Source organism: Phyllobates terribilis, unplaced genomic scaffold (assembly GCF_046119375.1).
Source record: "Phyllobates terribilis strain yellow unplaced genomic scaffold, ASM4611937v1 Scaffold_8__6_contigs__length_399053987, whole genome shotgun sequence".
Taxonomy (NCBI): Eukaryota; Metazoa; Chordata; class Amphibia; order Anura; family Dendrobatidae; genus Phyllobates; species Phyllobates terribilis.
This window is the reverse complement of record NW_027362768.1, coordinates 28,970,676-28,987,893: the sequence shown is the minus strand read 5'-3', so window position 1 is coordinate 28,987,893 and position 17,218 is coordinate 28,970,676. Positions and strand designations below refer to the sequence as shown.

Genomic DNA, 17,218 nt, shown 5'->3' with positions numbered 1-17,218 from the left:
TTTTTTTATGTTTTCTTTTTTTTATTTTTTTTTAACATTTTTTGTAACTTTACACTTTATTTTTTAGTCCCATAGAAAACTTGAAGCTGTGTCTGGGATTCTCAAGAATATCAAGATGGTGGCCATAGGGGCCATCAGCATGTCCCATGCCGCCATGGCATCTCATTCGCACCCAGCGATCAAGGGGGTGGTAGGTCTCGGGATCCCTGTTTAGGTACCTGAGTGCCACTGTCAGAGACTGACTGTGGCATTTAAGTGGTTAAACAATGATCAATACTAACTTAGATCACTGCTGTTAGAAGCAGGTGCTTCCTGTATAACACAGCCAACTCCTGCCATGTGTGGAGCAGGCTCAGCAACTGAGCCTGCTCAATACACCCATATCACTCATGTCGGAAAGGGATTAAATAAAGCACGGCAGGCCTCCTACTGTATGTTTAAATGGACATATTTTTTACATACTAATTTCTGTGACTGTTCCTGAAATCTGAATGGGGATTTTAAAATTATAGACATGCAGTACAAAACACTTCATTCATATGTATGGAACTGATTTTCAGCTGTGGAAACTGAAGCAGAATACAGTTTGTGACGACACAGCTTCTAATCTTAATAAGCCAGACGTCTAGATTTGTTGGGCCAAGAGAAATACACTATTGTGTTTGTGTTGACTTTTAAATGTATGTGTTTTTATTTGGCTGGTAATGGGGGATATACTAGTATTTGTAAAAACCTGAATGTCGACTTCTCTTGGTCTGGAAACAATAATGTTTGTTAATATGCTAATTACATATTGTACTAAGCCAGCTAGTTGTTGATTTAAAGAGCAGGGGGATACCAACTATGCAAATTGATTAAATGCTCAAACTGTTATGATCTGCAACATAGGCTAAGGAAAGAAGGAGAGCTGTCCCTACAGATAGACTAAGCTGAGCCCCTACGTTGTAGCGGGCTACCTGTTCCTTGTGAACAGACCCGCCTTCATCCTCGGCCAGTCTGAACGAAGACCTATAGAGAAAGGGAGGGGTCCCTAAAGGAACTAAGGACTGGGACAAAAATGGGACACCTCCTAACAGAAGTTACTGCAGAGCAAAAGATAAACTGACAAAAAGAACTAGAGGTCCCAGAGGACCAAGCAAACTAGAGATAGATAGGCACAAAAGCAGCTGGCTAGAGAGACAGTCAAAACAACACTGAAGTCCAGCAAAGCCAGAAGGGCGGAGCTGGAATATATAGGAAGATGGTCACGTGACCGCAAAACACAAGATAGAAACAAAAGCAAACAGGAGGGTTCTAACACAAACAATGAGACCTGAGCCCTGCACCTTTCTGTTATGATCTGCAACATGTACTAAGGAAAGATAAGGGAAAACTGTCCCTACAGTAAAACTAAGCTGAATCCGTATGATGTAGCGGGCTGCCTGTTCCTAGCGAACAGACCCGCCTTAGTCCTCGGCTAGTCTGAACGAAGACCTATAGCATAAGGGGAGGGGTCCCTAAAAGAACTAAGGACTGGGACAAAAATGGGACACCTCCTAAACAGGGAAGTTGTTGCAGAACACAAAAAGACAAACTGACAAAAAAGTACTAGAGATCCCAGAAGGACAAAACGAACTGACAGAGAAAGGCACAGAAGCACCTGGCTAGAGAAAAAGTCAAACACTGAAGTCCAGCACAGCCAAAAGGTTGGAGCTGGAATATAAAGGCAGATGGTCACCTGACCGCAAAACACAAGATGGAAAAAACAAACAGGAGGGTTCTAACAGTACCCCCTCTTTGATGAGGATCCTCCAGGCCCAGGCCTATCCGGAAACCTCTTGTGGAAACCTTTAACAAGCCTAGGAGCAGAGACATCATCCGTCCTTACCCAGGAGTTGTCTTCGGGACCGAAACCCTTCCAGGAGACAAGATACTGTAATCTCCCTCTATGCCATCTAGAATTCAAGATACGAGAAATTTCATATTCGCCGTCTTCCACCACAGGAGGAACTGAGACAGTGGCATCCCTATCTGATACATCAGCCTTTTTCAACAAGGAAACATGAAACACAGGATTAATCTTCCAGGAAGTAGGGACATCCAACCTAACCGCAGATGGGTTAACAACCTGAAGCACTTTAAATGGACCCACAAACTTAGGACCCAGTTTTTTAGAGGGAATCCTCAACCGCAGGTTCTTTGAGGACAACCAAACCCTGTCACCCACAGTAAACAAAACCTCTTTACGTTTCCTGTCAAAATACTTCTTGGACTTCTTGTTAGCCTCTTGTAGGTTGCAATGTACATTAGTCCAAACTCTCTCCAAATCACCGGAAAAATTCTCACCCCAATTTGGAGAATGAACCAAAAGACGGATGTCTCCCAGTACAACAAAAAAAAGGAGAACACCCAGCAGAGGAGGATGTATAATTGTTAAGAGCAAATTCTGCGAGAGGCAGAAACTCAGACCACACCTCTTGATTGTCCGCCACAAAACAACGCAAAAACTGTTCAACATCCTGGTTCTTTCTTTCAGTCTGTCCATTAGATTCAGAATGATACCCAGACGAAAATGACAAATGGACTCCCAACCTGTCACAAAAAGCGCACCAAAAGCGAGCCACAAACTGAGGTCCTCTATCAGAAACAATATCCGTGGGAACGTCATGGAGCTTGACAATCTCCTTAACAAACGCCTTAGCGAGTGTCTTGGTGCAGGGCAACTTAATGAATGGAACCAAATGACACATCTTACTAAAATTGTCCACGACCACCCAGATGACAGTAAAACCCTCGGACACAGGAAGATCAGTAATAAAATCCATTGTGAGATGCGTCCAAAGCACAATAGGAACCTGCAGAGGGCAAAGCAATCCCGCAGCAGGAGTATGTGAAGCCTTTGACCTAGCACACACAGTACATTGACGCACCCACTTGATGACTTCCTTCTGCCATCCAGGCCACCAAAAACTACGACTGATAAGTCTCTTAGTCTCCGAAATTCCTGGATGACCTGCTAACCGAGACTCATTACACTCCACAAACAAATCTCTCCTAAAGGCTCTAGGCACGAACAACCTCCAATGGGGAGTGTTAGATGGAGCATCATCTTGAGCTTTCAGAATCCCATTCTCCAAAACGGAGTCCAATGCCGCCATCATAACTCCTTTCTGTAAAATGCTCTCCTCCTTCTCGGCACCGACCATAGGAGAGAAGCTGCGAGATAAAGCATCGGCTTTAACATTCTTAGTACCAGGGATATAGGTAACAGAAAAATGAAACCGAGAAAAAAAAAGTGCCCACCTAGCTTGATGGGCATTCAAGCGCTTGGTAGCATCCAGATAGATCAAATTCTTATGATCTGTGAAAGCCTGAATAGGAAATCTAGCACCTTCCAAAAAATGACGCCAATGTTCAAACGCGTGTTTAATAGCCAGCAATTCCCGATTTCCAACATCATAATTCAGTTCGGTTTCCGAATTTTTTTTCGAAAAGAAGGCACAAGGATGTACTCCATCCTTGTTCTCCTGAAACAAAACTGCTCTGACCCCCACCGATGAAGCATCGACCTCGAACAAAAAAGGCTTGGTCTCATCAGGCTGCATAAGGATAGGGGCAGAACTGAACCTCTCTTTGAGATACTCAAACGCTTCAATGGCCTCAGTAGTCCACTGGACCGTATTCGCACCTTTCCTGGTGAGATCGGTCAGAGGCTTAACAATTACAGAAAAATTCTTAATGAATTTCCTGTAATAATTGGCAAAACCCCAAAATCTCTTTATAGATTTCAAACCAATAGGCCTAGGCCATTCCTGCACAGCCTGAACCTTCACAGGGTCCATCTCAAAGCCCTCGCTGGAGATAATGTAGCCCAAAAAACTAATTTTCTGCACAGCAAACTCACATTTCTTCAGCTTAGCAAAGAGTGAATTATCACTCAATAACTGCAAAACTTCACGTACACTCTGCCAATGGGACTCTAGATCTGGTGAATAAATCAAAATGTCATCCAAATACACAACTACATTCTTACCAATCAAAGGTCTCAGGATGTCATTAATAAGGTTCTGAAAAATGCAGGTGCATTGGTAAGACCAAAAGGTATCACCAGATTCTCAAAATGACCTACCGGAGTGTTAAAAGCAGTTTTCCATTCATCACCCTCCTTCACTCGTAACAAATTGTATGCCCCCCAGAGATCAATTTTAGAGAACCACTTGGCCCCCACCAACTGGTTAAACAAGTCAGGAATTAACGGCAATGGGTAGGAATTGCGTACGATAATCTTATTAATTTCACGACAATCCAGACATGGACGTAAACCCCAGTTCTTTTTTTTAACAAAGAAAAATCCAACTGCCACAGGCGACTTAGAAGGTCTAATGTGACCAGCAGCCAGGCTAGTCTGTATGCACTCCTCCAAGGCCTTTCTTTCGGGGATAGTTAGATTAAACAAGCGACTCTTGGGAAGAGTAGCTCCCGCAATAAACTCAATGGCGCAATCATAATCTCTATGAGGAGGTAAAACTTGCGACTCCTCTGAAAAAACCCTCCAAAAATCTTGAATAGGTACAGGTAATTCCCCTTTTTCCACAGCCGCAATGCGACCATTACAACATTTATCATACACTTCGGACTACAAGACTTAATAACATTAGTAGACCAGTCCAGCAAAGGATTGTGCAGTTTTAACCAAGGCAATCCTAGAACGACTGGAGAGGGTAAATTATCTAATACAACCAAGTCCAAAATAGCTTGATAGTGAGGGGAAATGCAGCAACATTGTGAGTAATACATTTCAAGGGAGTGTTATCTATTACAATCACAGAAATAGGTGATGACAAAGGTTTGGATTTCAAGTTAAGGTTTTCCAAAAACCCTTTATCAATCACATTAAGTGTTGAACCACGATCCACAAATACCTGAAATTCAATCAAATTTTCCTGCAAAGTAGTACTCCCAGAAAGAAATACTCCTGCAGAACGTAAACAAGCTATACGGGCGTAACTGACCATTTTTTTTCTTAATCAAATGGTCAGCTTTACCACAATAAAGACACAATCCCTCGGCGAACCTCCGGTCTCTTTCCTGAGAGGGGAGCGACTTCGCCCCAACCTCCATCGGTTCTCCGCCGTCAGAGCAGACTTTCTGGGGACTAGGACCTGGCATTACAGGAGTCTTTACCTCATTCTGTCTAAATCTCACTTTCGTATCCACACGAACAGCTAATTGCATGGCATCCTGCAGAGTCTCAGGTGCGGGGAATGCAATTAGCAAATCCTTAACCCTTTCACTCAGACCAGCAAGAAATAGACATTTCAGAGCTGGATCATTCCATTTAACTTCTGAGGCCCATCTTCTGAAGTGTGTGCCTTAGTCCTCGGCTAGTCTTAACGAAGACCTATAGCATAAGGGGAGGGGTCCCCAAAAGAACTAAGGACTGGGACAAAAATGGGACACCTCCTAAACAGAGAAGTTGTTGCAGAACACAAAAAGACAAACAGACAAAAAAGTACTAGAGGTCCCAGAAGGACAAAACTAACTGACAGAGAAAGGCACAGAAGCACCTGGCTAGAGAAACAGTCAAACACTGAAGTCCAGCACAGCAAATAGGTTGGAGCTGGAATATAAAGGCAGATGGTCACGTGACCGCAAAACACAAGATGGAAAAAACAAACAGGAGGGTTCTAACACTTTCCCCCTAACCTGTGAATGATGACCTTAGCCACAGATGTAAATATAAAAACAGTTTTCTATCCTGCTGCAAAAAAATGAGAATCAGAGAGCCATGCTACCAAACTAATGTCCTGAAAAAAAAAAAAAAAGGTAAGGTTTTAATATTAGAGTTAGGACTGTCCCATAAGGGTTGCCGTGACGTGGCGGGATGGCTTTTACATTATTTTGATCAAAATTTCTGTTAACTAAATACCCTTTATTATTTATCACTATTTCTATGAACTGTGCGATTTATCCATTTACTTTTAGGTATTAGTGTATTTAGCTTTTGTCTTTGTTTTTTTTTCTGTCTAATGGCCTTATGTGAACATGCATTTACATTTTGCATGCTAATGTGCAGTAGTGCATATAAGGGTGTGGCCGCCCTTTGTCTGAGCTGAAAAGTTCATTCTGCCTCTCAGGTCCATTCTTCTACTAAGGGTTCAGTCTCTCTGCCCTTATCCATATGTATGTCACTTGACAAATGGTAAGGTTTTAATATTAGAGTTAGGACTGTCCCATAAGGGTTGCCGTGATGTGGCGGGATGGCTTTTACATTATTTTAATCAAAATTTATGTTAACTAAATAGCCTTTATTATTTATCATTATTTCTATGTACTGTGCGATTTATCCATTTACTTTTAGGTATTAGTGTATTTAGCTTTTGTCTTTGTTTTTTTTTTAAAACTACTGTCCTGAAGAGTCTCTCTGAATCTCTGAACTTTGATTCTTCTTGATTCTCTTTGCAGCTGGATAGAAAACCCTTTTTATATTTCCAACTGTGGCTCAGGTTATCATTCACAGGTCAGGGGGAAAGGTGCAAGGCTCAGGTCTCATTGTTTGAGCATTTAATCAATTTGAATAGTTGGTATCTCCCTGCTCTTGTAAATCAACAACTAGCTGGCTTAGTACAATATGTAATTAGCATATTAACAAATATTATTGTTTCCAGACCAAGAGAAGTCAACATTCAGGTTTATATAAATACTAGTATGTCCTTCTTGACCAGCCAAAGAAAAACATACATTAAAAAGTCAACACAAATACAATAGTGTATTTCTCTCGGCCTAACAATTCTAAACATCTGGCTAATTAAGATTAGAAGCTGTGACGTCTCCAGCTGCTCAGCTGATGATCCATTTCTTTCATGCTGTACAGAATAACTGAATAAAAAGGCATCTTACCCATTCCAAGAGAGCTGCCCGAGCATGTAACTGAAATATAATAAGGGAAACATTAATAAATGCTATAAAATTTCTATCTAAATGTGTATAAATATATTTAGTATGCATCTCAGCTGCCTTATAGATAGTATGTAAGGATTCCCATTACTAACCATAATTGGCACTATTAAAGTAAGTGACACATTGCTAGAATCAGGGTCTCTGCCCCTACATTATGAGGCTCTTAGATGGGGTAGCAAAAGCCTAGTGACACATTTGTTTTAAAGATATTTGCTACAAAACCATAAAAGGAGATTTTCTGGCTATAAAAACTATTGACTATCCACTTAGCTGAACCCACTGATAATGATTGGTTTGGCCAACAGCCTAATGGTTATGGTAGCCTAGGATAATTAATTGTCAGGAGAGTTAAGGATCCAGCATGTCCAATTTCAGACTGCCGATCCTTTTGTTCTCCCTGAGACAAGCCCCCGTCAGACAAGTATGGCAGCAGCTCTCATAGAGAACACAGGAGCGAGTTCTCGCTTTGGGAGAGATTGCTGAGATGGCTGACGGCTGAGAGATCGGCCGAACCATCGTTTGGCCAAAAGCTATCTGATATGTATGGGAAGCTTATGTTACTTAGAACAGAATTTACATTTGCTCACTTCCGTAGCCCACCCAGTAGCCCATATCAGTAGCTCGGCAATACCAAACCTTTGTCCTACTGTGTTCTTCATTATTTAAATAGACCAGACTGGGACATTTCTGTGACAGGGTAAATTTACTAAAACATATGCACTCATAATATTACCAGAATATATTTTTTGGGGACAGAATAAAATTTGGTTGTTTTCATCACTGATAGGGGAAACCACCAGAGTGTATACATCTCCACAAGGTATTTCGGTGACGTCACAGTAACTGAAGCTGCTGTTCGGACTACAGCTAAAATTTCCTTTTGTTCCATAGATGTTGACTGTGTAGTTATCCGGAGAGGCTGATGCTCTCCAAGTGACTCGGATGCCAGTGTTAGACAGTCTGTACAGCTTCACTCCTGATGGGCAGCAAGCACCTGTGGAATACAAAGAAGCAGGTGTACGGCTTGTCAGCAATCTCTTATAGCAATTCATCTGTCTTATCAAATACTACAGCAATTAGATATTATACTACCACTCAATAAACACATTATGCATTATATAACCATGGCATCTGATAATTCGCTGGATAAAAAATATTTGTGATTCTGGCAAAAAACAAACAAATAGTATCATGAAAAAAGTATTCCGTTTACAAGAAGTTACCACCTATTCGCAAGATAAATAATAGCTTCTACATCAGTGAGATCTGACTGCTGAGACCCCCACCAATCTCCAGAATAGGGCACTTTTGTCCTGTCTGAATGGAGTGGCAGTGCCCTTGTGCGAGTACGACTCTATTCGTTCTCTATGGGACTGCTGGAGAAAGCCATGCGTTCTACGCACCTATTTCCTCAATGGAGTGGTGGTCAACCTCACTGCTGCTCAATGGAACTGAATTTGTGGTGGAATGGAAAAAAAAAACAGCAATTCTGTTGTTTTTTTCATTTAATTTTTATGACTTTTACTGTGTGTGGTATGACCCCTCACTCGGCCACTTCTGGAAGTAGATTCAGGAACCGTGTTTTCTCTGCAGGCTTTATTATGTGGTATAAAGCTCTGCACTCCAGCAAAAATAAACACAGCCTTACTGGCAAAACAGCAAAACAAAAAGATAAATGATAGCACAGTCCATAGTAGTATGGGATTAGCCACACAGGTTGTAGTCCCAGCTTTCAGCTCCTCTCTGAGCTGTGGCCTTCCAGTCTGGAGTCCTTGCCACTCCAAACTCAACAACAGAAAAAAAATGGTGACTGAGCATTTAAATCTTGCTCAGTCACACCCTGAGACGGAGGTATGGGGTATGACTTCCCTCCCATCTCTACGTCATTCCCATAAAACCACAACCTTTAAAAGAGTTAACCTCCAGCATATAACATGCTGGCAGAAAGTCTATTGGTTTCAGTTCACACAGGCCAGCAACCTGCGTGACACATACCTCCCCTCATATACCATACCAGTGACTCTGTCACATGTGCAATAACATTGACATATTAACTTTATTCTGTGAAATTCCCCCTAAACTTAAATTTATATCGTTTTATATTTTCCTACTTTTTTTAAATAAAAAACTTTGCATTGACTTATCCTGAGACCAATAATATTCTTATTTTCTCACAAAGGAGCTATGTGAGGGCTTGATTTTTGCTGGATCATATTTAATTTTTATTAAACAATATGTCATTTTTGTTTCTATTTGTTTTTTTTTCCGAAGGCACAGTGACCAAAAAGCAGCAATTCTGGCATTTTTATTTCTATTTATTTTTGCATGTGGGATAAATAATATTTATAATATAGATAATGTGTCATATTTTAATTGTTACAGAAACAGCAATACCAAATATATTTTTTAACTGTAAATGTAACAAATAGGAAACGAGAAATTATTTAAACTCTTGCCTTTTTTGGGGATTTTTTAGATATTTTTTTAAAAAAACAGGGTACTTGAACATGATCCTTTGATCATTGATGCAGTACTCAGTATTGTGTTATCCTGGCAGCTGTTTCCTGTTAGTCCTTCCAGAACTTAATAATATTAATAAGGTGGCATGCTTGAGGACCTTCATATGATCTTGCCTGCCATACAACCCATCAGCACCCTGTGATCACGTGGTGTGGGAACAATGGGGTGACATTGTGTAACCGCTTAGATGCCACAGCCATTATAGAATGCAGCTTCTTCAGGAGTTAAGCTGTCAGTATCAGGGTCATTGCAGACTCTAGCACTATGCTTCCCGGCACAAAGTCCTGAAAACTGATGGACACCGTCATTAATAGGACCAATCGTTAATCAAAGCAAAATGTTATAAAACTGGAGCTCTAGGAAAGGAATAGAAATGGGCTGACTTACTGGATGAGTAGCCATGATAAGTACACTGTGACACACGGCCTGTCTCGCTCACTGCTTCCAGGGATACAGAGTAGCTGGTCCCACATGTGATACATCCCAGCAGGCAGTGCTCCTCTAGGGTGTGGCACTTGGCCTGTCCTCTTGGTGACTCCAGCCTCGTGGTGTATGTCTGGGCTCCTGGGGCTCTGGACCAGCTGACATTGGTCACAGACTGGGTGACTTGGACAACACTAAGATTTGTAGGACAGCAGGGAGCTTCAAGAGAAATAGATGAGCTTCGTAAGAACGGCAGATCAAACACTGACGCGATAAATGCTACCCTGCCAGTATAAAGAGCCACAATGCAGTGCCATGTAGCACAAAGCATTACCTGTCTCCAGAGGCACGCTGTAACTGGGCAGGCTGGTTCCTTCAGCTGTAATGGCCACTGCACTGACCATATACATGGAGCCACATGGAAGGCTTTCCAGAGCACAAGATGTGCCTCCGCTGGTGCAGCTCCAGGATTTACTCTCCCCCCTGACAGACACCGAGTACACCGCATTATAGTTAGTGGAATCCCAGTGTATCCTATATGTGCTCGCGTCAGTTGTGATATTTATGATTTCAGGACTGCATGGAGCTGGAAGTAGACAAAACGTTAGCCGGCTTGTTATACCAGATGAAGTCTAAGTTATAACAGACTTAGGCTATGTTCACACTTGTTGGATTTTTCAGCGTTTTTTGCTGCAGATTTTTATGCAAATTTTCAGCTGCGTTTTGCAGTACCAGCAAAGTCTATGAGAAACCAGAATTCTCTGTTCACACATGATGTTTTTTTTTTTTGCTGCGTGTTTTGTGCCTTGGTTGGGTTTTTGGAAAATAGAGCATGTCACTTCTTTCAGCGTTTTTCAGCGTTTTTTCACACATAGGATGTAATGGGTGGTGAAAAAAATGCACCAAAACGCACCAAAATTTGCATCAGCGTTTTAGTCAGTGTTTTTTCAGCACTTTTGATGCCAAAATAGAATGGGGTTCTTTTTTTCACAGAACTTTATGTACATGTATAAATAGAGACAGAAGGACAGTGAAAAAAACCCTGAAGAAATGCAGAAAAAAACACATCAACAAATGTAGCAAAACCTCTGTTTTTGACGCAGCTGATTTCCTGCCAGAGATTAGGTTTTGCTGCAGATTTGTGACGCTGAAAAACCCAACATGTGTGAATATAGCCTAAGTGCAGAAAAAATGCAGCATTTTACAGTGACAGCACATTGACTGAGTTAGCTAAAATCTTATTCACACAGTGTGTTTTTACCCTTGCATTTTTTTACTTGTGTTTTGCTCCTAAAGGGAATCTGCCAGCAGGTTTCTGCTACAATATCTGAGAACAACATGATGCAGTTATGTGTCACTTACTGGACTGTTTTCTGTTGTTTTGGTAAAATCATAGTTTTCTCTGCTGTAGAGCTACCAGTTCTCTGAATGCTGAGCTCTGTATAACCCCGGCTTCATCATTGATTCTTAGATTTCTGCATACACTGTGCATAGGCATAAAGCTGCCAATCAGTGTTGGGGGCAGGGTTATACAGAGCTCATTAATATGGAGGACTACATGACAGGAGGCTTACTAGTCCTCTAGAGATCATCTCCAGCTGATAAAACAGGGATTTTCTGAAAACTACAGCAAGCAGCAAAGTAAGGGACATATTACTGGAATCAGGGTCTCTATCTCTACATTATGCTGCACTACAATTAGGTGGCAAAAAACTGGTGACAGGTCCCATTTAACTTAGCACCAAAAAGACATTTAGAAAATGACATCAAAAACAAATAAAAAGTGTAACTTTTGCTGTGGTTTCCTTGGACTAGCATACAGAAAAGAAATGCATCAAAAATGCGAAATGTGAACATGCACAACTAAGATACAAAATACATGATTTTTTAATATAATAAAACAAGAATAATATACAATGAATGCAGACATCCACAACATTCCTCAGTGGGATCAATACAAATACACGTCACAATTTTCAGATTTATATTTTTAAAATATTTAGGAAACAATGTATCATTTCCTGTACACTTCACAAATCCCTGCTACCAGGGTTTGGCATATCATATAAAATCCAAATAAAATACAGTTAAGTTTGTGGGTGCAATGTGTAATATGGATGTTTGTGGAAAAATGTGTAAAAGTTCACGGGGTATGAACTTTTTCAAGGCACTTTATATGTCTACACACAACAAACTAAGTTAGAAATGTGCCACCGACTGTAGACAAAAATTCAATATGAAAGGGGCGTTTCTATTGTAGAAACTTCAGATAAAGACTCATGGAGGGCTCATCTCCATAATGAAGGCTTTATTAGTCAAAGCAGAGACCCTCTAGCGATAGATATATCATTTGGCATCTACTTACCAGTCGTCATATACTTTGATGAACAGGAGGTGTTACTGCCTCTATTCTCACTGTAGGAATACACGGTGACATTGTACTGGGTGTTACACTGCAGGCCGGACAGTGCACACACTGTCGCTGTGTCGTTACACAGGATTACGTTGCTCCCATCATCGGCCTTGGTCTCGTACATTTCTGCAGCTCGTACGGCAGACCAGACAATCTCTAGCGTATCACTCGACACATATGCTGTGCTGAAGTCGCTGGGGCAGCAGGGTGCTGGAGACAAAACCATCAACAAGGAGAAATAGTCCAATACGTCATTGTGGAGATATCAGAGTATTGAGAAGAGTGCAATGGATTAAAGGTCAGAACATAAGTCATCTATGCGTAGCTTAGAAATTATATATTTGTTTAATCTTCACTTTAAAGAATCACTATGAGCAAATCTACAAAACCTAAGGGTATGTGCACATGTGGAGTTTTTCCTGTGTTCATCCCCATGCAGTGTTTGACAGTACCTGCAAAGTGAATGAGGTTTCTGAAATCTAATGCACATGCTGCTTATTTTTTCCTCAGTTTCAAACCTTCAGCATGTCAATTCTTTCGGCGTTTTGCAGAATTTTCACCCATTGTAATGAATGGAGAAAAAAATGCATCATAAATGCACATATTTTTAGTCATTGGTTTTCCTTCAAAGAGTCGTGGTTTTTTTTTGGAGAATTATCTGCAGCAAATACTTTTCATCTGCACATACCCTAAGGTTATTTACACAGAGAGAGATTTTGCCCAGGGTTTCCCTCACCCTAGAAGTTGTAGCAGGCTCCTCTTGGGCAACATGTATACAAGAACTTTTCCCAAATGAAGATAGTCCTGCACAATTTATCAATCTACCAGAATAATATCATGCACTGTTTGCAATTTTTTTGCACAAAGATAAAAATAAATACACACATTAGCCAAAAAAAATAAATTAGAATATTTTTGACTAAGAAGTTTTTTTTTAAGCCTATGGCTGAAAAGTGACTATACTTTTCTATATAAGGTCACACTAGCTGGTGTCTTCGTTTTCCTCCGGCTTCCTGCTCTGCTCAGAAAGACGTTCCCTTCCTCGTGCTTTAGGCTGCGTGCCCACGTAGCGTTTTTCATGCGTATATGCTGCGGAATTTCCGCAGCGTAAACGCTTGTGAAACGCTAGGTAATCCGCTCCCCATGGTCCCCAAGGGCATTCCGCAAGTTCTATGCACATGCTGCGGATTTTTCCGCAGCGTTTATGCTGCGCTCAAAAATCCGAAGCATGTCCATTAATTTTGCGTTTCCGCAAGCGGAATTGCCTTGTGCAATGCATTAAAAAACGCAAGGTAATTCCGCATGTGGAAAACGCGCGATAAACGCACGAAAAACGCGCAATAATCGCGTGAAATTTTCTGCTTCATTTCTGCAACGTGGGCACATAGCTTTAGAGTTAGACAGTCACCGTGGCATGAGACTGCAGTGATAAGTCTCAATCACTCCTCCCCTGCCGTTCCTATCCTACAACACGGGAAAGGAAGGGATGCCATGGTTTAGGTTTTCCATTTTCCTCCCCATGTCACTGTGGTGCCATCTTGGAAGCACTACGATGTAAGTGTGGCGCCCCTGAGGGTTCAGTCGCCACAGGGGTACTGCACCTCAGTAGAGGTGTGGTATCTCCTCTTCCAGGTAAGGATGGAGCATTTCTCAGGACCCTACTTCACCACTCAACATTACACCACTCCTGTCCTGTAGGGGGCCTAAATGCACCAGGGTGCTGTCCCGGGCCGGGATAGAGGAGATGGGGGGAACCAAAGATAGGGGGAACCATGTAGTGGGTGAGGGTGGAGGACACACTTTTAGGATGCACTAATAGCATCATATTTAACCAACGGCCATCTTAGGTTCAAGGTCTTTGATTGTGCTTTTCATCACTGAACGTGGCTTTCTGTTAGAACCTGCAGCTGATTGGAGATACACGGTCCTCGTGCTTTGGCCTTGAGACGAGGAGCGGGCTAGAGTTAACCACTGCCTCTACCCGGTCAAGGTCCTGACATAAGAAGGCCTGGAGGGGAGTAGAGGAGACAAGCTCCACAGGCAAAAGGATCCCTGGGGGATACGGACGGAGCGGCATACGCCACCTGTATTTCTTCTCTCTGGCCAAGCCAGAGGGATTCCTGCTGCAAGAGGGGTGACCGGCCCCCGATATCTGACTGTGTACTTCACGTCACTGTTGGAAAGCCCGGCGGCTTGGTGGATCCCGGAGGGGGACACAAGCGGGAGGAGAAGGAGAAAGAGAGGGAGAAGGAGAGCAACACACCAACGGGGTCTTGACAGGTGCTCCTGATTTACCTGGGAAGTGCTGAACCCCCTTCCTGGTGGCCGCAGCATGCCACGAGAAGCAGAGGAAGCTTTGCGGCTAAAGTTCATCTTAATGTGAGTAAAAACCCTGGATGACTTCACACCCCGCTTTAGCCTGTTATTTACTGCGCGGCACTGCACCCACCATCCTTCCTCACACTGCCCTGAGGTCTGCTCCGCCTGCGGGGAGCCGTCCCATCTTAGCTGTCAGCAACACCGGCCTCAGTGGACTGAGACAGCGCTGGTGTCCATCACCGGAAACCGTAGGTGGCGTAGTCGGAAAATTACCACTCAACCCTGAAAGCCCATTAAATCTTTTATGTGACCGCCCTGGGCACGGACCGGGTCCGGGCCACGACTGCAACCCACCCACCCCCAACATCTGACCCGGCTCCGAGTAACCCCACTTCCCAGGGTGAGGGCTGTGAGCGTCACAACTTGGCGTAGTCGGCAGGATTGCGTGCCCGCAGCAACGGAAAAGAAAATCCCCATTGCTACCGGGTACTGTGTGCCTTTTCACTGAAAGACTGTCGTTTCACATTCCATGTGGCGCCCGCCCAAGAAGAACGGACGCCATTATGTGCCAAAACAACAGCAACCAAAAGTACTCCCATAGTGGGCCTGGCTCCCCAATGGCGCCAAAAATGCGGACCGCCCCTTCCAGCAGTGACTGTCCGCATAGTTGTGTCCATCAAAGCGGATGGGATGTCCCTGGGAGTGCCCGTCAGCCAGCCGCCCTGGAGCCACCCCGAAAAGAGGAGGAGACAAAAGCAACAACAAGGTGTGGCCGCAACAATCCGAGACACACCACACCCGGCAGCGAGAATGGATGCAGCGCAGGAGAAACCCTCCTATGCTGGCCCACGAGCTGCTACCTTCCATGGCTTGGGAGGAATGTACCTAACCCCGGAGGAGGCAGAGTTCCTCCGTGGAGAGACACAGGACCTGACCCGGAGGGTTGAAGAGGCACAGCGATCGGTGTCCGCGGCATGGCGGGAAGAAATGGTGCAGAAGATCCGGTCCTGCCGCCAAGGTGCTGCAAGTCAGTCTAGTGGAGCAGTAACCCAGGAGGAGGAAACCCCGGAGGCCGCGTGCAGCCCAGGCTCGGGTAAGCTACAAGCCCCTGTCCCGGGCGCGAGGCGCACGGAGGCCCTCGTGGATCTGATGCCAGCGCCCCTGCCCCCGGGCACCGTTGTATGGGAGCAGCCTTACACTCCGGAGTTGGAGGCCCAAGTGACGGTCACCGCCGGAGGCCTGCACTGCCTCCCGACTCCCGGTCCGGAGGAGCCTGTGCCTGCTGGGGATTCCACTAACCCCAACCCGGACTGGTCCGCGTCACCTGAGGACCTGCAGCAACCCCTGCTGTCGCCACTGCCAGCGCCTCCGGTCACCTGCCCAGCAGCGGAGGAGATGGCTTGGGACAACCAGGGAGGGGGGACTGATGGGCTTCCCCAGGAGACCCGGGCTGAAGCGCGGAGGCGGAAGGACTTCTGTCGCAGGGAGCTCCTCCAGCTGGATAAAGAGCGGCGGGAGAGGCGAGTCCGCTGCGAGCGTCTGGAGGTGCGCTCCAAAGCTGCAAAGCCAAGGGCCCGCCAGGAGGAGGCCACCCGTCCAAGCCCCAGGGAGGAAGGGCTGATAGTCCGCTTCCACCAGGAGACGGGATGGGGCTTCATACGGGGTCCCCAGTTTGAACAGGACGTCTTCGTCAGCCGGCGGGACGTCAAGCCACAATTGAAGAAGGGACACCCTGGTCGGAACCTCTACCCGGGTGATCGGGTGACATACACCCGCCACCACGGGGTGCATGGTTGGTACGCCCTGGACGTCCACAGGGTGTTTAAGGGCGAGACCCCCACGCGCCTGCCACAACAGGACCGGTCAGGCTCCGTAGGGAAAAACAAGCCTTTTCCCAAGTGGGGATACCTGGACTGAACAGCCCCGGAGGTTGCACCTCTATGTTTAACATGTTGTCAGTTTTGTTAAATATGTTATTTTTCCCTCCCGGTATAAAGAGACATTCGTCCCTGCGGACTGGCAGTAGACAGACTCTTCTACTTCTTGTATATAGTTTATGCATCTATTTAGGTGCTCCCTATTGGTTTTATACAAAACCGCATCTACTACTACCTCAGACCTCAGAAGCAAAACCTGTCGGGAGTGGCTCTACTGGAGGTCCAACTCCGGATCTCCATGCCCTGCAGCCACCCCAGGGCCTACGTTGAGGGTTTGGGACAGGTCCCTCATGCTGCTGAACTGACACTTTCTGCTGTATTTTGTACTGATCTGTCTACATGCATAATGTCTCTTTACTGTTTTTCTACATTTATACAATATATATTTATCATGCAACGTTTAAAGTGTCCTTACCTCCCATAAAGGGAAGATTGTTATTGTTATACAAAAATTTGAAATGTCTGTACCACTTTTTACTCTTTTGCAGCCCGCGGACGTGCTGAGTTTCACCAGGGGGGAATGTGGCGCCCCTGAGGGTTCAGTCGCCACAGGGGTACTGCACCTCAGTAGAGGTGTGGTATCTCCTCTTCCAGGTAAGGATGGAGCATTTCTCAGGACCCTACTTCACCACTCAACATTACACCACTCCTGTCCTGTAGGGGGCCT

The 17,218-nt window shown here is 44.3% G+C and overlaps 1 protein-coding gene across 1 annotated transcript in view; it reads right to left on the bottom strand.

Moving 5' to 3' along the window:
• FNDC7 (fibronectin type III domain containing 7) overlaps positions 1-17,218 on the bottom strand; it is a 46,324-nt gene that overhangs the window by 8,386 nt on the left and 20,720 nt on the right. The window contains exons 8-12 of the mRNA XM_073642541.1: positions 12,248-12,505; positions 10,217-10,468; positions 9,847-10,101; positions 7,673-7,933; positions 6,880-6,909 (exon numbers count right to left, since the gene is read on the bottom strand). Of these exons, the coding sequence (XP_073498642.1) occupies positions 6,880-6,909; positions 7,673-7,933; positions 9,847-10,101; positions 10,217-10,468; positions 12,248-12,505 (1,056 nt within the window). The remainder of the gene's footprint in view (positions 1-6,879; positions 6,910-7,672; positions 7,934-9,846; positions 10,102-10,216; positions 10,469-12,247; positions 12,506-17,218) is intronic.